The sequence below is a fragment of the Crocodylus siamensis genome, chromosome 12 (genome assembly GCF_052110815.1).
Source record: "Crocodylus siamensis isolate JL-2025a chromosome 12, ASM5211081v1, whole genome shotgun sequence".
Classification (NCBI taxonomy): Eukaryota; Metazoa; Chordata; order Crocodylia; family Crocodylidae; genus Crocodylus; species Crocodylus siamensis.
In genome coordinates, this window is record NC_143406.1 from 40,700,548 (window position 1) to 40,723,755 (window position 23,208).

General features: G+C 44.9%; 1 protein-coding gene across 1 annotated transcript; it reads left to right on the forward strand.

Moving 5' to 3' along the window:
• Window positions 1-850: 850 nt before the first annotated feature.
• Window positions 851-20,724, forward strand: GET4 (guided entry of tail-anchored proteins factor 4). The gene is made up of 9 exons (XM_090024043.1): window positions 851-1,147; window positions 10,724-10,802; window positions 11,524-11,605; window positions 12,632-12,781; window positions 14,232-14,370; window positions 16,281-16,421; window positions 16,503-16,578; window positions 16,992-17,064; window positions 19,539-20,724. The coding sequence occupies exons 1-9, from the start codon at window positions 987-989 to the stop codon at window positions 19,625-19,627; spliced, it is 990 nt and encodes a 329-aa protein (XP_089880169.1). The 5' UTR covers window positions 851-986; the 3' UTR covers window positions 19,628-20,724.
• The last annotated feature ends 2,484 nt before the right edge of the window (window positions 20,725-23,208 follow it).

Sequence of the window (23,208 nt, forward strand, 5' to 3'; positions counted from 1 at the left end):
ACAAATGACCTTGTTTCAAGGTCATTTGCATCCTCGCAGGAGGTGAGAGGCTCCTTACCAGCTATGAACTGCCTGCCCAGAGGAATTTTCCATCTATTGATGTCTCTGTAAAATCCTATGAAACAGGAGCTTTCATTTCTACCCAGGAGAGCTTTTACCATCTTTTCTCTGATGCCTGATGATGAGTGTCTGTGCTGGAAAGCTTGCAATTAAAGACTTTTTTTTTTGCAAAAATCTTGTTGGTCTCATAAAAGATCTCATCTCTACTGCGAGTCCTGAATTATCATCAAAGCATTTTTCTGGTATTCTTTAAAGCTAACCTGCAAAGGAAGAAATGAGGTTCTTGCTCTTTGATGAACAAAACAGCCTGAAATTACACCCCACCCCACTGCAAACCAATCTTTTAAAGAGGGTGAGGGGTATGGGGGACACAGCCCTCCTGGTTTCCTATTTTGGTCTCCTTTGGCAGCCGCTGGGCTTGTCCCATGAACCTGGCAAGACCCGAGATTCCCTACATGTGTCCGGGGCAGGGGTGGGTTGAATTTCTTAAAAGCCATCAGGAGTCGTGGCAGGGAGGGTGATCTCTTTTATTAAACCAACTCGGGTTTTGCAATACTTTAATTGCTTCCCACTGCTGTGAGCTGAGCTCCAGCCAGACCCAGGGCCTGCCAGGGCGGAGGCGCTCTGCTCATCCAAGCCTGACCCTTGTGGGCTAAAAAGCAGCTCAATTACCGCCCCCCCCCCCGCCATTTGCAGGCAGCCCCACACCCCCCGCAAGCGGCTACAGGCTCTGGCGGCACAGGCCCTGAGAGCCCCGCCCCTCTCCCGCCCAGCCTGCCCCACTCGGCAGTCACGTGGGGGCGGCCCGTTCTCGCGCAGCGGCGGGCGTTGAGCCTCGCGGGCCGCCGTCCTGGTGGGCGGGGCTGGCGGAAGCCGGGCAGCGAGGGGCCCGCGGGTGTCGGCGCCGCGTCTCTCCCCCCGCAGCGATGGCGGCGGCGATGATGGCGGCGGCGGCGGAGCAGGACCCGTCGAAGGGCGGCGGGCGGAACCGCGGCGGCGTGCAGCGCGTGGAGGGCAAGCTGCGCGCCAGCGTGGAGCGCGGCGAATACTACGAGGCGCATCAGATGTACCGGACCCTCTTCTTCAGGTGCGCCCCCCCTTCCAGAGCCTTCCGAGCGCGATCGAGCTTGCTACCCTGCCACGCCCCGCCCCGCGCCGCACCATTGGCTGCCCGCCCTGTCTCTCCCGCGTGCTGGCCTCCGATTGGGCGGCGGGGGGGAGGTGGTCGCCGCGAAGAATAGCTTGACCTGCATGGGGGCGGGGGAATGAGGGGCTTGGGCCTGGGGCGGGATAGCGCCTGCTGCTATCCCGGGTGGTGGGGGGTGCAGCTTTTTTTTAAATACAGGCCTTACGAGAGCAGCGCTTCTCGCTGGGGCCGCGCCTGCAACCTGCAAGGGGGGCGAGCGGGGTTAAATATGGGAGAAACTGTGGACTGCCCTGGCCCCCCCCCCCCGGCCCCCGCACACGTCCCACTGCATCTGATCCCCACACATACCTCTTCCCCCCGCATCCCACCAAGCTTCCTACACCTACCCCCCACACACCCCTCTGCCCCCCACATCCCACCATGCCCTCTGTACCTACACCCCAGACCCCCGCTGCCCCCACTTACCACCTAGCCCCCTGCACCTAGTCCCCCTGCTCCCCACATCACAGCAAGGCCTCTGCCCCCCACATGCACCTAATCCCATGCATCTGCCCCCACACATTCCTGCCTCTCCCACATCCCACAAAGCCCTGTGCGCCTACTCCCTTGCCCCCGCACGCTGGGGCAGTGGGGCAGGACTGGCCCTCGCCTGGCACAACGGAGGCAGAGAGCTGCTGCCTGCAACCAGAGCCGCAGTCAGGACCTTTCTCCAAACATGCAGCTTGGCAGAGCTTCTCGTGTCACAGCAGACGTAGTTTTAGCTGCCTCCTCCTCCTCCTCCTCCCCGCCCCCCCCCCCGCCCTGAGTCAAGTGCTGTTGGTGGGTTAGCAAAGCGAATTTCAGGACTTTTTAAAATGCCCCTTGGGATGATCCATTTTTTTAAATCACTTGTTTGAAATGGATGCAAGATGTGCTGATATTACGTACGAGACGTCTCTGCATTTGGCTGCTTGCTTACTGAAGAGGAAGGTAACAGGCCTCTTCCATGCTACAGTGTGCTGCTTTTTTGCCCGAGTACGTGGCTGTTGTAATTTTGAAGTATTGTTAAGCATGTGAGATTATTATTACTCTGAATGATGTAGTTGAGCTAGGGGGCCCAGATGTTTACAAGTAACATTCATCCATCTCCAGTTATTCTGTGGATGGTTCACATCAGCGGAGGTTTGTTTTTCACTTTGCTTGAACAAGATTGTAGCTGTAAACTTCTTTATCTTCCACACCTTGTAACAGGCTGTTTCTTCCCCCTGCCTTTCATGCTGATTTAAAAACAAGATCATTTCTTACATCTTAGTTTATTCTTCTTGAATGAATTTCAGATGGATCAGGCATTTCACAGTAGACAAAAAAAAAAAAGGAGGCCTCTGACATTTTGAATTTTCCCCTTTGAAATAACAGATGTAACATGTTTTTTACAAGAAGGTATAATTAGACTGTGGAGGTCATTGGGAAGTCACTGATGGCAAGAGCATATCACAATTTAATGAAGGATTGGCTATTTATGCAGGTAACGCTATTCAGGATTATTGTGACACTTCTTGGAAGAGAGATTGAACTTCATGATCTAATAGAGTCTTGGACGCATAGATGACATTTAAAGCTGGGGAGCCAGATAATCCCGCATTAGGTTCTTGCACCTTCCTCTGAATTTCTTGGTGCTGCCGTTGTTGGAAGATGGACCAGTGGATGAGGTGCAACTTCTGTCTCATCCAATATGGCAGTTGTTCCCCAGGAAGTGTGGATTTGGGTTTAGGGTTGTCAGGGTTGATTGGTTCAAACACCTCTAGGTTTGGGACCTTTGAAATTCTGAGTCAGATTTCCAAGTTCAGCGTTGATGTCATGATCAAATTGACTTATGACTTAGCAGGATTCGTGAACACTTTAATAGGGGTAAGCCATCGCCATGCTCGTTACAGAAATGTTTCAGTCCAGTTCTACATTTTCCCTGCTTGCATTTCTCTATAACTTGAAACAATGGAGACATATAAAGGTGAAGGGACGGGCCATAGTGTCAACCAATATAGTATGCCAGTTGTGGTGTTTAGCTGTTTGACATGTTGGCTTTCAGTAACTTCAGTCATGATCTAGAGAGACAATATACTGTCCCATAAAATGAACACTTTATCTTTGTGAGCTATTTTTCAAGGCTAAATTTGTTTGCATCGCCTGCTTTTTGGTATCTGCAGAAACTTTCGTGGAGAATCCCCCTTACTTACAGTGCAGCTGCTCACTTGTTAATGAATTTGTAACCCTAATGTAGTAGTATATCAGTGCTGTCTGCTTAAGGATAGTTGTGCTGTATTCATTTGAAATGATGGCTTTCTTAGTAGGCTACCTTCAGAAGAATTAATTGGGAATTAATAGGTTTGGCAGTCTTTAATACCTTCACTGCCTAGGTTTATGTGCTTGTGGTTGTTTAAAATAGGCCAACAAGAAGTTGTTTTAATAAAATAGCTACAGATATGTAAGTGCTGTTTGCCTACCTGGCCAGAGATGTATTCCTTGTCCTGGTCTCTATTCCACACACTATGACCTTGAAGATAATGCAGAGGCTGTGGTAGGTATCTAAGGGTAGGGAAAGAACCTTGTATTGCTGAATGATTAATACAAAAGGTGTCCTCGGCTGCTTTTGAATGGATGGTGGTGCTGAGGGTGGAGGGGCAACAGAGATGCCCCTTTTTCCGGCAGATTTTATTCATATTTGGTCAGAGGGAACTTGGTATAGTAGGTAGAAGAAATTGCAGTTGTTTTATTGTGAATTACTCATTTATAATTTTTTCATTACCTTCAGACCTCTCTATCTGTTATATAAACCTGTTCTTTCTACAGTGAAGTTGACATAAGATGTGGACAGATGTAACAGTGTTCTAAATATACATGAAACCCTAACAGTGTAGACATGTGCACCACTTCAGAATGGTTTAAACTTCCTGGGAAGTTTCAAAAGCATGCTGGGGAAATCAAGTACTATCTCAAGTTGGCCCTGAGTGAGCCAGTTCAGTGTTGTTTGCAGACACCGGGCATCCCATGTCTCCCATGCCATCCCATGTCTGGGTCTGGTCACTTCAGACTGCACTGCTCCTCACGCCCTACCCCCAAACGCACACAAGGCAACAGGAGTGCCCAGAGATCTGTGTACAGAAATCAGTTCTCAGGGGTGGAGAAGCAGGAAGCCTCTGTGCTAGAGACCTGGGGTATGGGGTGGGTAGCCAGGTGCTGGGGAATGTTGTGTGGCCCCTGCTCGTGGTTCTTAGGGAGTTGGGTGCACATGGGGTCCTCCAAGAACTTGGGGGCTTTTGCCTGCATTGGAAAGTGTTTTCAGTTTCCCCTCCCTTCTCTGGGTCCCAGGGATAACTGCAAATGTAGCACAGTGAGGGAGGGACATTTAACAGTTAATGGACTAATTCACTTCCTGTTTAGTGTGACATTGACAGACCATCGATTCTATTAAGTGCCTGTTGTGCAATGGCTCTTGTTTCCCCATACACACATTTCCTAGTTACTGTTTCCCACCTAGCAATTGACAAGTGTTTACTGTTAAGGCACCTCATGCACTGCAAGCAGGGGGTCAGATAGCCCCTCCCAGTACCTTCCCCCTCCCACCTTCTTCCTTCCCCAAATGAGTCTGGGACTCCCTTGAGTGAGGTCTGTTTCCTGTGATGGGATCCAGGTTTTCGTCTCACGCTTATGCAACATCAGGCAGCCATATAAATTTTGATAAAGTGTAACAGTGATTCTTATTAAACTGAATCAATCTCTTTTTTTAACTCAGTGGTTTTAAGAAGAGGGAGCATAGTATTGCAATTGCAGGCAATGATAGCAGCTTCTTTCTTAGTGTCCAGCTAGTCCAAGTCTTCCTCTTCCTCCAGGGGAAAATCCTGGGGAAACTAGGCACTGACCCCTGAAAGGCAGCAGTTAAATCCCTAAATGGTGACAGCTCTGTTTAGAGCCCTTAGCAGTGTACACAGATGCTTCTGTCCAGGGAAAGTTGTAAACTTTTTCCCAATCAGTAAAGTTTTTTGGAGCGGTTCAAGTGTTATATGTGTTTGCATCTGTGCCGTCATTTTGGAGGCATGGAGATGGTCATTTCTTTAAAAGAAAAAAAAAAACAAGAGACAGGAGATTTTTGCCAAAGACCAAGATAATTTCATATATAAAGCAGAAAACATGTATGTGATGAGCAAAAACAAAATCACTGGAGTACATGTTACACTCCAATTCTGCAGGCAGAAATATATACGTCTTATATCCTCTCTTTGGCCTCAATCTTATTTGGGATTACAAGACTTGGTATTGTTTCAGAAGATAGGACTTCTGATCTGTGGTAATCAAAGTCTAGTTGAAAGATCTCTGAGGTGTTGAAATCTAGGGATATAAATTTAGAGGAAGTATTTTTGTTTCAGCGGTTCTGCTGAGCACTTGTTAACATCTCTCAGGTAATATTCCTAACAGTCTTGAACAGGAATCACCCAGTTGTCAGTGCTCAAAACTCAAATGAGGCAGAATACAGTGCAGGGACTGTAAAAGACACCAAAAATATTTCCTGATTTTTCCCAGGTTTTGAATCTCAAACAGATTTGGTTAAAACACTTTAAATCTCAGATTGAGGTTACTCAAAGACTTTAGCAGAGAGGGAGGTTATCTGTGTTTGGCTACAATCAGGAAGGCAGAGTAGGATGGCACCTTGGAGACCAATGGGTTTGGAGAACCACAGGCTTTTGTAGGCAACAACCTATTTTGTCAGGTGGTCACAGGTTTTGTAGGTTGTTGCCCACAAAAGCTTAGGCCTCTCTGAACCCATTGATTTCTAATGTGCCCTGCATGTTGCCAAAACCTCTGGCCAGTGAGAGTGATGCTATGATACCCGTGACTCTGGAACAAAAGGGTTGTTGTCCCTTCCTGAGTTCTGGGGTTCATTTTTAACATGAGTACCAGTAACAGGATTGTTGGGCAAGTGTGTTGTGAAATGTGAGGCATTGTGAAACTGGACTTGCTGCCAGTGCAGTGGAGAATAAATGACAGCTGAGATTCTTTGAAATGTTACATGGTGGCTCTCCCTAGTTGCTGTCAGTTTGGTAGATGCCAATAAAAACAAACGAATTTGGCTCTGCAGAGGACTGTTGCAGTGTGCATGTCCTTTTGTCCAGCAGCCCAGTGTAGTAGTCGTGGAGATTTGGAAGAGAATGGAGCAGAGATGTCAGTGACAGGAGTGCTTATTCTAGTTTCATAGTTATTAGGGTCGGAAGGGACCTGAGCAGATCATCAAGTCCGACCCCCTGCCATGGTAGGAAAGAGTACTGGGATCAAATGACCCCAGCAAGGTGATTGTCAAGCCTCGTCTTAAAGACCCCCAGGGTAGGAGCCAGCACCACTTCCCTTGGAAGTTGGTTCCAGATCCTAGCCGGCCTGACAGTGAAGTAGCGCCTCCTCATGTCTAGTCTGAATCTACCCTCTGCCAGCTTACGTCCGCTATTTCTAGTCACTCCTGGTAGTGCTCGGGGAAACAGATGCCTGCTGGTTCCCTTGGACTAGTTTGTAACAGGCCACTAGATCCCCCCTCAGCCTTCCCTTGTGGAGGCTGAACAGGTTCAGGTCCTGTAGCCTCTCCTCGTAGGGCCTGCCCTGCTGCCCCCATGCGAGTGGCCTCCTCTGGACCCTCTCCATGTTGTCCACATCCCTCCTGAAGTGCGGCACCCAGAACTGGGCGCAATGCTCCAGCTGTGGCCTGACCAGTGCGGCATAGAGGGGGAGTGTCACCTTCCTGGACCTGCTTGAGATGCATCTGTGGATGCATGACAAGGTGCGGTTGGCCTTCTTGACTGCATCCCCACACTGTCGGCCCATATCATCTTGGCATCAATGATGACTTCAAGATCCTTTTCTGCCTCTGCACTGATGAGAAGGAAGTTCCCCAACCTGTAGGTATGGTGCCGGTTGTTCCTCCCCAGGTGCAGCACCTTGCACTTGTCAGTGTTGAATCCCATCCTATTCTCATCCGCTCACCCCTGTAACCTGTCTAGGTCCGATTGCAGCCTGTTCCTCCCTTCTAGCGTGCCCACATCCCCCCACATCTTAGTGTCATCTGCAAATTTGAACAGGGTGCTTTTTACCCCCTCGTCCAAGTCACTGATGAAGATGTTGAACAGTGCGGGCCTGAGGACTGAGCCCTGGGAGACCCCACTGCCCACATCCCTCCAGGTCAAAAATGACCCGTCCACCACCACGCTCTGGGTGCGGCCCTCCAGCCAGTTGGCAACCCATTTGACTCTGTGGGTGTCAAGACCACAGTCCCCCAGTTTCTTAACGAGAACAGGGTGAGAGACGGTGTCAAATGCCTTCTGAAAGTCCAGAAAGACGATGTCCACTGCTACCCCTGCGTCTAAGGATTTGGTGACCGGGTCATAGAAGGTCACTAGGTTGGGCTGATAGGACCTGCCTCGAATGAACCTGTGTTGGTTGCCCCTAAGCATAATCTCCCCCGCCGGCCCCTCATGGACATGTGCCAGGATAATTCTCTCAAAAAGCTTGCCCAGGATCGAGGTAAGACTGACTGGCCTATAGTTTCCCGGGTCCTCCTTCCTCCCTTTTTTGAAGATAGGAACCACACTGGCCCTCTTCCAGCCCCCTGGCACCTCACCAGAGCATCACGAGTACTTGTACAGCCATGCCAGGGGTCCCGCAATGACCTCAGCCAATTCCCTCAGCACTCGGGGGTGGACATCGTCCAGACCAGCTGATTTAAATACATCCAATCCCTCCAGAAGTTCCCTGACTAGGTCCTTCCTGAGCCTTGGCCTAGGTGCACCTCCCCTGGGGCCCGGTGGGGGGGGCTGATCTGGTCCCTGCTCAGGAAAATGGAGGCAAAGAAGTCGTTAAATAGGTTATCTTTGTCATCTGGTGTGATGACCAGGTTTCCTAGCGTGTCTTGCAGGGGCCCCACATTACCGGGTACCTTCTTTTTGTCCCCTATGTATTTAATAAAGGAATTCTTGTTGTCCTTGATCTGGGAAGCTCGTCCCAGTCCGATCTCCACCTTGGCCTTCCTGACTGCCCCCTGCATCTCCGAGCAACCGCAGTATAATCCCCCCGGTGATGTCCCCTTCCTGCTATTGGGTGTGCGCCTCCCTTTTAGCTAGGAGACATTCCCGGATGCTTTTGGTGACCTATGGGTGATTTTGTGCCCTCCTGTTCCCTTTGATCCGTGTTGGGATTATCTCCCTTTGGGCTTGGAGGATTGTTTCTTTAAGGAGCGACCACTCTTCTTGGACACCTGGCTCCCCTCCCCTCCGGGACCTTGGTGCTTCTCTGACTATTCTCCTTAGCTCAGTGAAGTCCGCCCTCCTGAAATCTGGGGCTGCTGCCTTGCTGTAGGCCTTTGCCACCTTGTGCTGGATGGTGAATCCCAGCACTGTCGCCCAGGTGGTCAAGCACCCACAGCCCTGTCACCAGGTCCTCACCCGCGGCCAGCGCCAGGTCCAACAAGGCGTCTCCCCTGGTGGGGCTGTGCACCTGCTGGGTTAGATGGAGGTCCTGCATTCTGGCTAGGAACCCGCGTGAGCGGTCAGACCTGGCTGACTGCTCTTCCCAGCAGATGTCTGGAAAGTTCAGGTCACCCATGATGACCACGTCCTTTGACCTTACTACCTCTGTGAGCTGACTTAAGAATTCCTGGTCTAGCTCTTCCCCTTGGTCGGGAGGTCTGTAGTCGACCCCCACCGTTAAGTCTCTTTCCCCTCGACTGCCTTGTACTCTAACCCAGAGCACTTCCATGTGCCCCTCCTCTGACCCTGTGCTACCTGGTGAGGATGTGTATTCCTCCTTAATGTAGAGTGCCACATGCCCACCTTTCCTCCCTGCCCTGTCCCTCCTGTACAGCCTGTAGCCCTTGACATTCACCACCCAGTCATGCATTGGGTCCCACCACGTTGCCTGGGTTGGTGTCGGCTAGCAGGAGGGTAAGTTCCTCCTGCTTGTTTCCCATACTGTGAGCATTTGTGGCCTCCTGTGGATGTGTGCACTGGCTCCCTAATCTCAGCATTGCCCTGGCCCCTGTTGCTTACCTGTGTATATGTTCCGCTCGTCAGGCTAGGCTGGGCTGTACTTGTGAGTGCTGCTTGGTTTAGCAGTCCAAGGCTTCCTCCTCCCTTGTCTTCCCCTTCCCCCAACGAGCCTAGTTTCAAGCCTGCCGAAGGAGATCTGCCAACCTAGAAGTGAACACACAATTACCAAAGTCCGCTTCAAGACACCATTCCCGAAGCCGCCAGTTGGTCTCTGCGATGCATGTCTCATGCCGTCTTCCACGTCTGCTCACTGGTAGAACAGAAAAGAAAACCACCTGTGCACCTCTCTCCTTCAGCACACCCCCCAGAGCGTGGTAGTCCGCCATCAGGTGATCAGGGCTTCTCCTGGCCGCATCATTTGTGGCTGCATGGATTAGGACCATGGGGTAGTAATTGGTGGGCTGGGTCACGGCCTGGACCGTCCCCGTCATGAATCTTTGCTCCGGGTAGGCAGTAGACCTCTCATGTCGAGGGGTCCTGGCAACAGATGGGGCCCTCTGTGCCTCTCAGGATGGAGTCGCCTATGATCACTCGACACTTTCTCCTCCGGGACTGCTTAGCTCCTTCAGCCTGTTCGGAGCATGGAGAGCGTGGAGTTGCCTCCTCTCCCTCCTTTTTCAGTGTTGCCGGGACCTCGTACTTGTTCTCCAGCCGGACTGGAGGAACTGGTACTGCTGTGTTACGAGCAGCCCTGGTTCTAGAGGTGACCGTCTGCCACTCTGCAGTGGAGGGCACTTCCCGAGGTGCTTCTTCTTTGGGTGTGTGGCCCTGCAAGGAAAGGAGATAGCTGTCAGTTTCTTCCTCCACCTCCCTGATTCCCCTCAGCCTGCTGACCTCCTCCTGGAGCTCCCTCACCTGCACCTCCAGGGCCCTAAGGTGGGCACCTGCAGGACATGGGCACCTGTAGGACAGGTGTGGGGGTTCCCAATCCCTGCCCCACCTCCCCGACCTTGCTGGGCAACCCTATGGGCTCTGTCTGGGTGGAGGCCTCAGACAAGCCCCGGGTGGGCTGCTCCCCCCAGGCAGGGACCTGGAAGCCTGCTAGGCTTCATCCACGTCATAGTGCTCTATTGTTTTTATCCTAGGTGCAGATTGTGCAAAAATGTACCCAGTGCTTCCAGTTTTTAACTGGTGTCATAGAATTTGTTAGCGATTTGTATCAATACTATAATTAAACTACTTGCCTAGTGCAGCATGACAGGCTTTTGGGGGTTGTGCCATTATCTCAGCCCAAAATGAAACCTTTCAGACTGCTTCTGTTACAATCTATTCAAACACTGCATACTTGCAGCGTAACCACCTTGCTATACTGCAGTTTTATTTGTGTTACTAACCTGCTTGAAATCTTGCTGCCTTGTGTTTGATGTTATATTAGGTCACTTTAAATCCAAATAATATTGGGCATATTTGAACCTTTTATGGAATATTAAGGAATGTTTTGCTTTGGTCTTGTTTGCAGGTATATGTCGCAAGGAAAACATGCAGAAGCAAGGGAACTAATGTATTCAGGGGCATTGTTGTTCTTCAGTCATAGCCAAGTAAGACCTGGGGGTTTTTTTGTGTTTGTTTGTTTTATCCAAACAGTTTTGGGAGCTGAGCAGTGAGCTATTAGTGCCAAAAGTTTGGGGCTGATAAGTAGTCTTATTTTGGGAAGTTATTGTGCAAGCTTTACCATTGTACCTCAATCTCAGTCTTTTCTCTGAAAACATGAGCTGTGTCAAATTAAACCTCATCCTGGAGATTTTGTGATGTTCATATATCTCCACACTGCATTAGCAATATAACCCAATTCTGTTTTGCTTTCATGGAGGACTTCAATTTGGCACACATTATTACATTCCTGTGACTGAGGGTGTGGACACATGAACAAATTACACCAACTTAAAGGGATGGAGGAAGGAATGATTTACTGCACATCTGCTGTTTCACAGGAGTAGTTTCATGTGTCCACTCTGTCCCAGAGCAAGTGACAGGTAAACTGCAGTAATTTAGCAGTTGCTTCATTCAGAGGTAAACTGCCCTAGTTCACTTCTCACTTACAGAGAGACAAAATAGATACAGCTGACTTGTGAGAAGTGCTCCCTTTTCTTTTAACTAAATGTAATTGGTTCATCAGTCCGCACACTCTCCCTGTGCCTGAGCTATAATCATCCAAAATTATTAGTTTGCTTTTCGCAAAATCAGTTAAACAAAAAAAGAAAATGCATTTTTCTAATATATTTTTCTAATGACAAACTTTTCATTGTCTCTGTTTTGTAGCAAAACAGTGCTGCTGATCTGTCCATGCTGGTTTTAGAGTCCCTGGAAAAATCAGACACAAAAGTAACAGATGAACTACTAGGTGAGACTTTTACTTGGGTTAGTTTGAAATTGTTTAATATGTATTTCCACTCCTGAAAAATACTTAGCTGCATCTGTAACGTAAGTCTCCTAAGACTTCAGCCCTTTCCATTGTGCCGTGTGTTGTGGTCTCCTGTCCTGCCAAAGAATTAATTTAATTCCAGAAGTGTCCCACAGACGTCTTTGGTGGAAAATAATGAGCATCCAGGCATACTTTGAGCAAACCTCACTGTTTTGTAGGTGGAGCATGATTTTTGGTGTTGTCCTTTTCCGACACAGGAGAAACATGTGTTACCTGCACAGCAATTGACCTCTCTGCCGCTTTGATGGACAGCGGCTTCTCATCCAGTCAGTGTGGTGATGTGCACATTGCCCAGGGGTCGTCCATTTTGTCAAAGAAACTTTGCTTGTCGGACTGTCGGATTCGGTAAGCGTGCAGTTCGTACAGCCCTTCTTGTGAGCTGCCCAGCTGGAAATCACATGAAGAGTCCTTTTTACAGCCCATGGAAACTGCTGTTCTTTGGGGCCTGCAGACAGGATGGAGAATGGGACAGAGAATGCACTTAGATCCGTAGATCCAGTCTGATGTTTTATCCCCCCCCATATTCCTCTGACAGGCCTGTTCCTAATTACAGGCTCCCAGCCCCAACAGCTTTCTATGACTGGTGTGACTCCTAACTGAAGCCTCTCTTCCACGGGAACTCCCTGACAGCTCCAGGACATCTAACCTAAGCCATGGCGCACAGAAGGCTTTTTTTTTTTTTCAATGTACTGCCTGCTGCTTACTAGGCAGGGTGTGGCTTCTGGCACTGCAGCGGAGAGGTCAATTGGATGTTACTGAGTTACATATGGAAGCATATAATGTTCAGAGTTACTACCTGGAGAAGACTGACTGTCATTTAATATGTCTTTATACAAAGAATTACTAACAGTTGCTTTTTAAGATACAGTAAGAGCCGAACGTTTGTCATATTTCTGATGTTAACTGTTTGTCATCTCTGATGTTAATTGTTTGTATCACTTCTAGAAAACTTGGCTAAATTGTTTAGTTTGATGGATCCAAATTCCCCTGAAAGAGTGGCTTTTGTATCCAGAGCACTGAAATGGTCCAGCGGTGGGTCAGGAAAACTCGGTCACCCAAAATTACATCAGTTACTAGCCATCACATTGTGGAAAGGTAGGAACAAGCTACAGGCACAGTCATTTCATTTCTGGTCTTCCTGAGTTGATTCTGTGTTCTTATCACTGTGTAAGTTAAAATGTTATTTGACGAACCTCTCTTAAGAGAAGAGCGCAAAGTGAGGGCTTCCCTTGAATCCTCTTCAAAGCCTGGGTTAGTTTTAACAGAGATTAAAATGACTTGGATTAGAAAGTATTTCAGAGTCTGCTGCTTTTTTTTTTTTTTTAATCATCATTAGCAGCACTTCCCAGTAGTCATCAGGTTTCTGATCTGCAATAAGTAAAAAACTGACTGACATGTACAATATCTGAAAGCTACCAGATGTTAAACCTGACAGAGTTGTGTTATTTCAATCATTGTTAACGAGTGCAGTTTCAATTTTAGATTGCATTATACGTGAATTAACAGAATTTTCCTTTTTTGTGGGTTTCTTATCAACCAACCTGGGTTTGTTAGGTGCTTTAAAAAAAAAAAAAAAAAAAGAGGAGGAAGTCAGGCTCTTCCACAGCTGTGGAATGATGTTGGTCTCATAGTAATGTTTACTGGTGCTCTTTCACATTTTGTCTCAGTCATTTTATGACTAATTGGGTGGCTTTTTAAAGGGTGCTGGCAACCACAGAGTGAGAGCTTCTCTGAAAACATAAGCTTTTTTTTTTTTTTTTTTCCTTGAGGCCCCAGAAGGCAATTGGGAAAGGAAGTAGTTCTTGAAAGTGAACATCCTCTATCTGGGCCAGGGACATAGTTTGCATCTACAAATTAAAACGTGTACGTTTTTGTTGTTGGTCATCCCCTGATTTGCAGGTTTTTAACCTAGGACTGCCTGGTTCTAAGCAGGCTCTGATTTTTATGCCTTCTGACTTATCACCACTGTTGTCTTGAGAAGTGTTTTACATCAAAGTTCAAGCAAACATTTTCCAATCCTTTTTTGTTTTTAAATTGGCATAACTCCTTCTATTTCCCCTTTCTGTTCTCCAGTATAGAAATAATCCATGTCTGAGTGTGGGGGTATGTCAGACCAAAATTCAGATAAACCATCTCTCCCCACACTTCAGGGAAACTATGGCATTTAAGTTTATAGCATGTATGTTTCAGGAAGAACTTTTCCTTCCCTTTGACTGTAATGCGTTAAATGCTAATAACAATAATCAAGATGGTAATTGAGTGTTTTTGAGAAACAAGACCTGTAGAAAACTGTATTCAGTGATATCACTGATTTAAAATATATTTCAGATAGTAGTTTATTGCCTTGCCTCCCAAGTAAATTGTTTAGTGTTAGTAGCAAAGTGACCATCCTCATTAGACCATCTCCATGTTTGTGCTGGATAGAAATCCTGTGTGTTTATACAGGCCTTGAATGGCACATCTCTTTGGAAAAGGCATAAACCTAGCCAATGTTTTGGGGTGAAATGTAACACTAATTTCTTAGCTGTTTTCTTTTCTTTTGTAGAGCAAAACTATTGTGAATCCCGGTATCACTTCTTGCACTCCTCAGATGGCGAAGGTTGTGCTAATATGCTAGTAGAATATTCCTCATCCCGGGGATATCGCAGTGAGGTGGACATGTTTGTAGCTCAGGCAGTCTTGCAGTAGGTATTCCACAACGTTTGTTATCAAAATGCTTGATAATATGATTTGAATTCTGCATTGCATTGGCCGCAGGGCTCTAGTTAGGGCAACTGTTGGTTAAATATGTTCCCTGCAAAAGATTTGTGAATAGAGTTTTTAAGCCCTTTTTTGTAGTTCATCAGATGGAAAAACTTTACACAGTAGATATGTTGATTAAAAGGACTAATGGGGAAGGTGTAAATTTGTGCTAAACAGGAAAACTAAATCAACCCATGTGAATCCAAGAAGCAGCATCCTCATCACCAAAATAAAGGTTTTCCTCCAGTTGCTAAGAAGCTTCCTTTGTAACATTAAAGACAGCAGTGTATTGTGTTTATTTTCTTTGTCTCTGTTCCCACAAACACGACACTGAAATGTATTTACGTGTGTTTAATGCTGCCTAAAGGTCCAGGCCAGGATTGGGGCTTATTTGTACTGGCCTACATGCAAATACAAAGGCTCTGCCTCAGGCTCCCAGTAGAAGAATGATCCCTTTTGTGCTGTTGCATGTGGTCAGAGGTGGTCCAGAGGTAGTCAGTGATCAGGTGCTTCCATTAAGGGACCTGCTTGTTCCTTTATGATGCTTTAGTACAATTTATTACATAGATTTATAAGTTGTTATATGTCAAATGCACAGCATCCATTTTAACTCTGTTCAGCCTAATACACTTTCAGATGCTTGACTTTATCTGAGTCAGTATAAAAATGGCCCACTGTTTTAGTCTTAATCACATTTTGAGTGGGCTGTGCAGTTGACAAAGCAGCTTTTGCTGTACTGAAGCATTTCTTGGACATCGTCTTTCTGTTACGTGTCATTCAACTAGCATCAAACCGAAGCAGTTCCTTTATGAGGTTCTGCTACATGCAGGGGAGTTCCAGCTTTCAGAGCAATTGCGTGTGCTGGAAAAGTTTCATAAGGTGCATTATGTCATGCAGTATTTATACAGAAATGCAACTAAATCTTTTACTGGCCTAGATCTTTAACCAGATTAAATCTTGCAACATATGTGGATTTACTTCAAGCTATGATCATGTGAAAAATCAGTGTTGCGGCACCTGGTCAACAGTACGCAGTGAATTTAAAAACCTATTACATCTAAGAGTCCAGTTTTGGAAGTCAGCACACAATTGAAAATGAGATCTCTCATGACAGCCAACTCAACCCTTGCAAACAAGCTTTGCTTCCTAAGCAAAAGGTTCCCAGTAAGTTAGTGCATCTTGCTGGAAATTTGACTGCATTTACTAAGCACAAGAGTTGCAGTCATTCAGACACAAAATATACAGAATTTATTGGATCTTCCAATATTGCAGCACTCTGAGGTGCTGGCAGTATTTGAAGGAAATTGTTTGATCATTCTGGGGTAAGAGAACCTAATGATGATGGATATTATGGATATTTGAGAAGATGGAATATCACTTAGATTGCATTTTTACTCCAGTAAAGTGAATTTTTGGTGATATGCAATTATTTTCAATTATGCATTAAAAGCGGCATCCACTGTAATCAGTTTTCATGCACTGTGGTAAAAGGTGAATAAGGTTGGGTGAGAATTGTTGTATATCCTGCTTTAGATGGATTGATCGCTGCTTTTTTCTCCCTCCTGAGCAGAGATCAGCGTAACTGATGTTAACATCTACATGTTCTGGTTGTTCTTTGAAGTAGTTTAACAATTTTCTCCCTGGCTGATTATTTTACGTGATCGCCAGAGCTGTACGTTGTCAGCTAATAGAGCCTTGACTATTAATTAATCAGTTGATCATAATTCAGCTTGCTTATGTAAATTCAACGTAGGTCAGCAGACATTTTAACCTTATGTTCTTGGCTTAAAATCAGGTTTTCCGGCACTGATAAATATCATTTCAACTTCTACTATTCTGCTTTCCTTTTCAGATTTCTCTGCTTAAAGAATAAGACCAGTGCATCAGTGGTTTTTACAACATATACACAGAAACATCCTTCGATAGAAAAGGGGCCACCATTTGTACAGCCATTACTAAATTTCATCTGGTTTCTGTTACTAGCTGTTGATGGGTATGATATAGTGCGTTACTTCTAGTTTTAATTCACGTTTACATTTTGCCAAGATTACATATTGTGTTGTTTCCTTCCTAGAGGAAAACTAACAGTATTTACAGTATTGTGTGAACAGTATCAACCCTCACTGAAAAGAGATCCCATGTATAATGAGGTGAGTTATCGGTAGTTCTGAACGGGATTTAGCACTGCCAAGTAGACTTGCTTAGATAAGCTGCCTCAGCAGCACATCCGTATTTAACTGGGAAGCCCAGTAAAGTACAACACGAATGACTTCTTTCAGTTTCTTCAAATATAATAGTTACCAGCAAACACTAATGGAATGTTCTTTTTAGTCACACAGTTTATTTACCCTGACGTGATTATTCATTAATATATAGCACAGTATTTTACTTGTCTTTGGTAGATTTATTTAAAAAAATTAATGTTTTAAGTATAAATCGGAGAAAGAAATTCTCGAAATACATTGCTAGGAAATTCTGGGCTTTGATTTCTTTTCTTCCCTTGCTGTAATAATTTATACATGTCCCAGTAGCTAATGTTATCTATGTTTGTGTGTCATTGCAGTATCTAGATAGAATAGGACAGCTTTTCTTTGGAGTTCCTCCCAAGCAAACATCATCCTATGGAGGATTACTAGGTAATTTGTAACAATGAAATGTATAGTCTTGTTTGAAAGAATAGTTGTTTACAGAATCTGTTACTTAAGTATATCAACCTCTTTTACATGTCCTAATCTATTAAATTTAATAGGCGTGGCTTCTTTGAAATGAACAGGGTAATCTAAACAATAATTACCATTATCAAATATGCAGTAATCAGTTATGCATGCAAGTGCATTGTTATATAGCTTGTAGTGTCGTGATTTTATGCTAAAAATGGAAGGCATACCTGTATATCCCTAGAAACATACATATTTTTTAAATTTGAAATTAAATAGCAAAGCAGCTCCCTCGGTCCCACTAAGATTTGCCCATGCTTAATTTTGAGCGTGTTTGTATTCCCATTGACTTCAGCGGGATTACTTATTTCTTAAAAGATATGTTCATACTAAAATTTTTTGGCTAGGTTCTTGGAAGAGAAGTGTAACAGCTATGCTACAGAAATAACTTTAATATTTCTGAAGAAACAACATCGGGGTTTTTTGTAAAAAACCTTTATTGGAAGAAGAAAAAAACACATCTAATTTAATCTTGATTATAAATGTATTAGAAGGAACAAGTTGAGCCTAATTATTTACAAAACCATTGACTGCAGTGCTTTTCTCAGAAGAACTAAGCTGTTCCTCAGGAAGCTTTTTTGATTCACTGCAGTTCACAGATGTCTCTAGAGTTCCTTTAACTGGTGCCTAAACTTCATTCTTGAACTTGATCCAGTAATAGTTGTTCAGCATTTTGAAATTTGCTATTCGGTTTAAGCAAGATGAAGGCATGTGAACGCTGCTGAAAACTAGTTTTCTTTCATTTGTAATGTTTTCCAAAACTCACTCCTCTGCTGTAGTCAAAGCAGATGATACAATATAATATGTCTGTTGTCCTTCAGTGCCTTAAATTATTCTTCCAGGGATAATGGAGGCTGATTCAGTAAAAGCTGAGGTCTGCAAACCATGGCAGCAGTCACTTAGTTTTATGTCTTGAGCTTCTAATGCCTCAGATCTTTCTTTAGGTCCTAATCACTCAAAGTAGTAATTGTCCACAAATTCCACTGGAGACCCTAGAATTGCAGTTGTTCAGTTCCTCATAAAATAGATTTCCCTAAGTTTTCATATTCAGGAAGGATCCCAGTTTGTAAAGTACTTGTTTGCAAATTTATGTAAATAAGCTAAGCACTGAAGTTACCTTAACTTGGGGTGCCCTTTTTAAACAGACTCAAATACTCTGTCTTTTTATGGAGGTGAATGTCACTTAAGGCTACTTTACTCTGGTTTTCTAGACCATTGTAGCTCCTTATATTAAATATTCTTCTTTCCATCCGGATAAGTCGTAGGGCTGTGTGAAATGGCACAGTTCTGTTTCGACTCAACTTTCAAGGTTTCAACAGAACAGCGTTTCATTACGAATTTCATTTCGATTCAGAACCGCTGTTCCGTTTAGCTTCGTCAAACCGGTGACGCTGTTTCAGCACTTCGCTCATTCGCTATAATGGGGAAGCTTGAAACAGCCTCTCTCATCTGGCAGGCAGATGGGGGCCTTCAACCCCGGGAGGGCTGCAGTGACTGTGCTAGTCCTCCCAGGGCTGCGGGTCCGTGATCTGCCTGCCAGAAGAAGGAGGGAAGCCGGGTGCTGCCGCCTGGGACTGGGGAGCTGGGGAAGGGAACTGAGCCCGATCGTTCACTTCCCCTCCCCAGCCCTATGATCGGGTTGGGGAACTCAGCCCAGCTGGGCTCAGGCTGGGCTGAATTCCTTTCCCCAGCCCATTCGCAGCCCTGGGGAGGGAAACTGAGCCCGGCTTAGTTCCCTTCCCCTGCACTGTGATTAGCTTCCTGCGGGAGGCAGGAAGAGCCAGGGCTTCGTGCCCGGCTGAGCTGCATGCGGCTGCAGAGCTGCTGGGAGCGCACCGCTGGTACTCCCCTGTCTCCCACCACATAGCTGCTGGCTGCTTCAAAACTAGAAACATTTCAAAACTCTTGAAGCATTTCAAATAGCCTCATTTTGTTTTGAGCCTATTTCAAAGCCCTTCGTTTCAATTCGATTTTACTGTTTCAAGCTCGAAATGAGTCAAAACGGTATCAAATTAAAACAGCCAGCGAAATTTCACGCCCTAATAAATAGTTTTTGGAATGGATACTGAGATCTTATGTAACCTCTTAATTTCTGGCATAAATGGTTAAATGATTTTTCATGTACTTTCAAGAAAGGTTGGGTGGGTTGGTTGGTTGTTTCTAAGACAATCATTTATTCTTATTGCTAAATACTTAAATTAAAGGAGCATAATAAAATAGATGATGCCTTGCTGTGAAGCCATTGGTTTTGAGGAATGCTTTCCCTCTTTCTCTCTTCAATCAGCTACTCCATTGCAGTGACAGAAACTTGAAAATAAAATAATTCTACCAATGTTCTAAAATTAGAGCTTAGCATTTCAAGCATCTTTTAACTATTCCGTATTTAATTATAGGAAATCTTTTAAACAGTCTGATGGGAACTGGAGAAGATGATGAAGCAGAAGATGGTCAAGAAGACAGCAGTCCTATTGAACTTGATTGATTTTTTTTTTTTTTGGTTTGGTTGGGTTTTTTTTGTTTTTTTTGTTTTTTGTTTTTTTCTTCTTCAGTGGGAGCTGCATGAATCTGACAATTTGATAACTCGAAAGACAGTTTCAGAATTTGAGTCCGGCCATTGTTTCTCAGCAACTAAAAGGGCTCCTTAGTTCTGTTAAAGAAAGTTGCTAAAATGTTTATAATGTTTGGTCTATATTATTTATGTAAAAAGAAAAAAAAAAAAGTAGCCAAAAGAACTGATTGGAGTTATTGTTAACAGATTTCCAATATGTTGGCTAGTGAGCTCGATATTGACATATGGTCTTCTGTGGTTTCAAGTGCAGTATTCCCTTTTCCACAATGAATAAAGCATAAACATTGATTTGCTACTCTACATTTTTTAACTAATTTTCTTTCAGATGATTCTGAAAAGTGCTTAATCTTTGACGTCGCAAAGGAGTGTCTTGAAAGGCAGGGTTAATGGCTGAATAGCTTATCTAAGAGCCCAGTGCCAAAATACTTCAAGACGAGCCAAAAAAGTAGAATTAAAGATGCACATCTAAGAAATCTTGGTACCAAGAGACAAGTCCTCATTGAAATTAATTCCTGTTGCAGCAAATCATAAAATTTGTGCAATCAAGAACAATTCTTAATATTTAAAATCAGCCTGCAGCTTATGCCCACATTTCCTCATAAGTACCTGATTTAATCAAAGGTAGTTTGAATAAAATGGATCATTTGAATGTAGGCAATTGGCTACTAATTGGGTCAAAATCTCCTAGCCATGTAATTTTATACATATACACTCAGCAGCTAAAATACCTCCTCTAGCACATGGCTTTATTCTTTGGAATGGAGTCTTTTTAAGTTTAGGTTTGTGATAGTGTGGAAAGGTGACTGGGGTTTTGTAATCAAGTAAAACCCACGGCATTTTTACTACAAGTAGCACACGCATTTGAAACACAACTCTATTTAAAGAAAAGGGATACTGGAAAACTCTTGGTTCTTTATGATACAATATTTATTTTTATTGGGTGATTGATTCATTTAACACTTTCTGTATAAAAAAGAATAAAAATAAAAAATACCTAAAATAACTGCAAACCATGCGGTAGGCATAATTCTACATCTTGTCTCCTTTTAATGCAGTGCACCAGATGTTAGCAGAATGATTAAAAGATGAAATGGGGGAAACACTTTATTTTTTCACATTTAAAATAAAAGGCTTAGATTAATACACATTGATCATGCATGGGGGGAATAATACATTTTTATTTACTGTAAAAAAAAAAAAAAAAAAGATAAGAATTTAAAGGAAGACTTTGTGTTAATTGTTGAGTATTAAATAAATACTTTATACTGGGATTGGCAGCACTGTTGGTTTTTGACAGTCTCATGCTTGGAGGTCTTCCGTTTAAGGCGCTCCTTCCCTTAACGTGACCAACAGTTGTGCAGCTTTCTTCTCTGACTTGTCTCCTACATCCAGGGATTGAGAGTTCTCTGTTAAAGTAGTTTTGATGATTGCTACAAGTACAGACTGACAAGTAGTCAGTCAGATGTCAAGCAGGCCATGGGAAGTGTTGTGTCGTCATGCCTTCCACCAGCCAAGGCTCTGCCTTCCAGTTCAGATAGCTGGCTCTGTATGATCGAATGCGGGGACAGACGCGTGTGGGAGGTGAGGCTACAGTTATCACGTTCTCTGTGTCCCTCTCTTCTCCGCACAGTGTACCACATCTGGGAGGTGGAGCTTCGCAACAATCCTGAGTTCTTGGTGATCTGCTTGTTACCCTTATTGAAAACGGGGAGTGGATCTGTACTGTTAACACACAACCTTAACAGTGGCCTCTGTAGTGCCGAGGCCTAATAACTTACGTATCTGGAGTTGTTGAAATGAAGCTAAAAGCAGATAGGGTGGTGGTTAAGCTTTTTCTGTCTGCCTGCCAGGTTAAATTAGAGAGTATTGTTTTGGGGCTCTGGACTTGAAAGTTTTTGTAGAGGGCATGAGTGTTTATTGCCAGATATGAAGATTACTTGTCCCTTCTGTTCTTTCAAGGCTTTGGCTTCATGGGATTTGGTTTGCTCTGAACAAGGGGGAATACTTTTGGGCAATTTTATTTCATGGTGAGATATGTGAAAAAGATGTGAGCAAGGAGGAAAAGTGTCATGGAGTTTCAGTGGGAATTGTCTAACCAGGAAATAGTTTGTAAGAAGGTTTTTTGTGAGGAGGAAAAGAAAGAGTTTTGGTGGCTTACAGTGTACCTGCTGCTGCTGCTTGAAAGGTTCCTGATGGCGTCTCGCCACGGGTCCAAAATGTCTTGGCTGAAGATGACTGTGGCCTAACAGGGTTTATTGCTTTGGGTGGGAAAGGGTCTGTGTTGGCTTAGGTAACATGCTTCAATATGAAGGGCTGCTAAGGACGGAGTTAAGATCCTCACTAGAGAGGGATGTCTAAAGAATGAAGAAGCAACTTGTTTAGTCTGGGGAGGGAAGAGGCTCAGGAAGCACCTGAAGTGCTGGAAAACGGACCATCTGCTCCACACAAGCTGCCCGCAGCCCACATTTGGAAGGGACGAGCTGCCCCGTTTGGTACTTCTCCGTCTGACTGAGGAAAGCTGGTTCTGACTTCCTGCGGATGGCCTGGGCAGGGAGAAGTTGTAACTTGGTGTCAGGTAGCCAGTGATTTTTCTTGTCCTCCCTTTTCCTTGGAAAGCCTCATACAGCACTGCTTTTGCACCTGTGCAAAGCACCATTTAAGCTTGGTTTTTAAGCCTTTGTAAATGAACTCTGAGGAGCTACTGGGCCAAGCCATAATATGGGGTAAAGATACACAGATGGTTGTGTTCCTTAAAACCAGTTCTTAGTGAGACGAGAGACTGGAGAGAGAGGGATTGTGGAGGCACGCAATCCATGGGCTCATGCTCCTGGTCCTGAAATGGTGGCTGATTCTAGGGAAGGTGGATGAATGCCATAGAGAGGGACAAGATGCACAGCACAGACCATGGATCGGAGTCACGGACAGACTGGAAGGTGTCTTCAGAGGTATTAGGCCAAACCCCTGCTCAAGGCAGACTTATCTCTGTGCTCAGGGGAAGGTATGAATGGATACATGGGGAGAGACATGGGAAGCTGCAGGCAGAAGGTGGAGTGGGGTAGAGGGGCATTCTCTAGTTTTCCTATCCTAGTATAGCTTTCTGTATGGATGCTGATTGTGGAATAAAAATGCTTTTTTTCTGGTTTGGACTGAAAGCTTGTATTTTGAATCGCTCGCTTTTCACCTCCCACTGATCTGCCCTTTGATCCACCCTCAGTACTAATTCTTGAGGTGTGGGAAGAGCTCTGATCCCTTCATAAAATGGCAGAGGATGGCACTCTCCCTGCAGATGTGTCCCCAAATGTGAAGATTTAGGACCTGTTGGGGGAGGGGGAGGTGTCTAATTCCCTGTATTTTTTTAAAGATTAAGGAGTGAAGTATGTGCAGCCGGAGTCAGGTACAGTAATAGCAGGTGATGGGGGGGGATTTTATTGCATTGAGGATCTGACTGGCTCCCTTACCAGCTCATTTCCGGATAGGACCGCTTTTTAAAAACA

Bases quoted from the DNA above. Each gene is read 5' to 3' on its own strand.
- GET4 (XM_090024043.1), top strand. From the start codon at position 987: ATGGCGGCGGCGATGATGGCGGCGGCGGCGGAGCAGGACCCGTCGAAG. The intron at 11,606-12,631 runs GTGAGACTTTTA...TATCACTTCTAG, and splicing joins AGTAACAGATGAACTACTAG to AAAACTTGGCTAAATTGTTT. The intron at 17,065-19,538 runs GTAATTTGTAAC...ATTTAATTATAG, and splicing joins ATCCTATGGAGGATTACTAG to GAAATCTTTTAAACAGTCTG.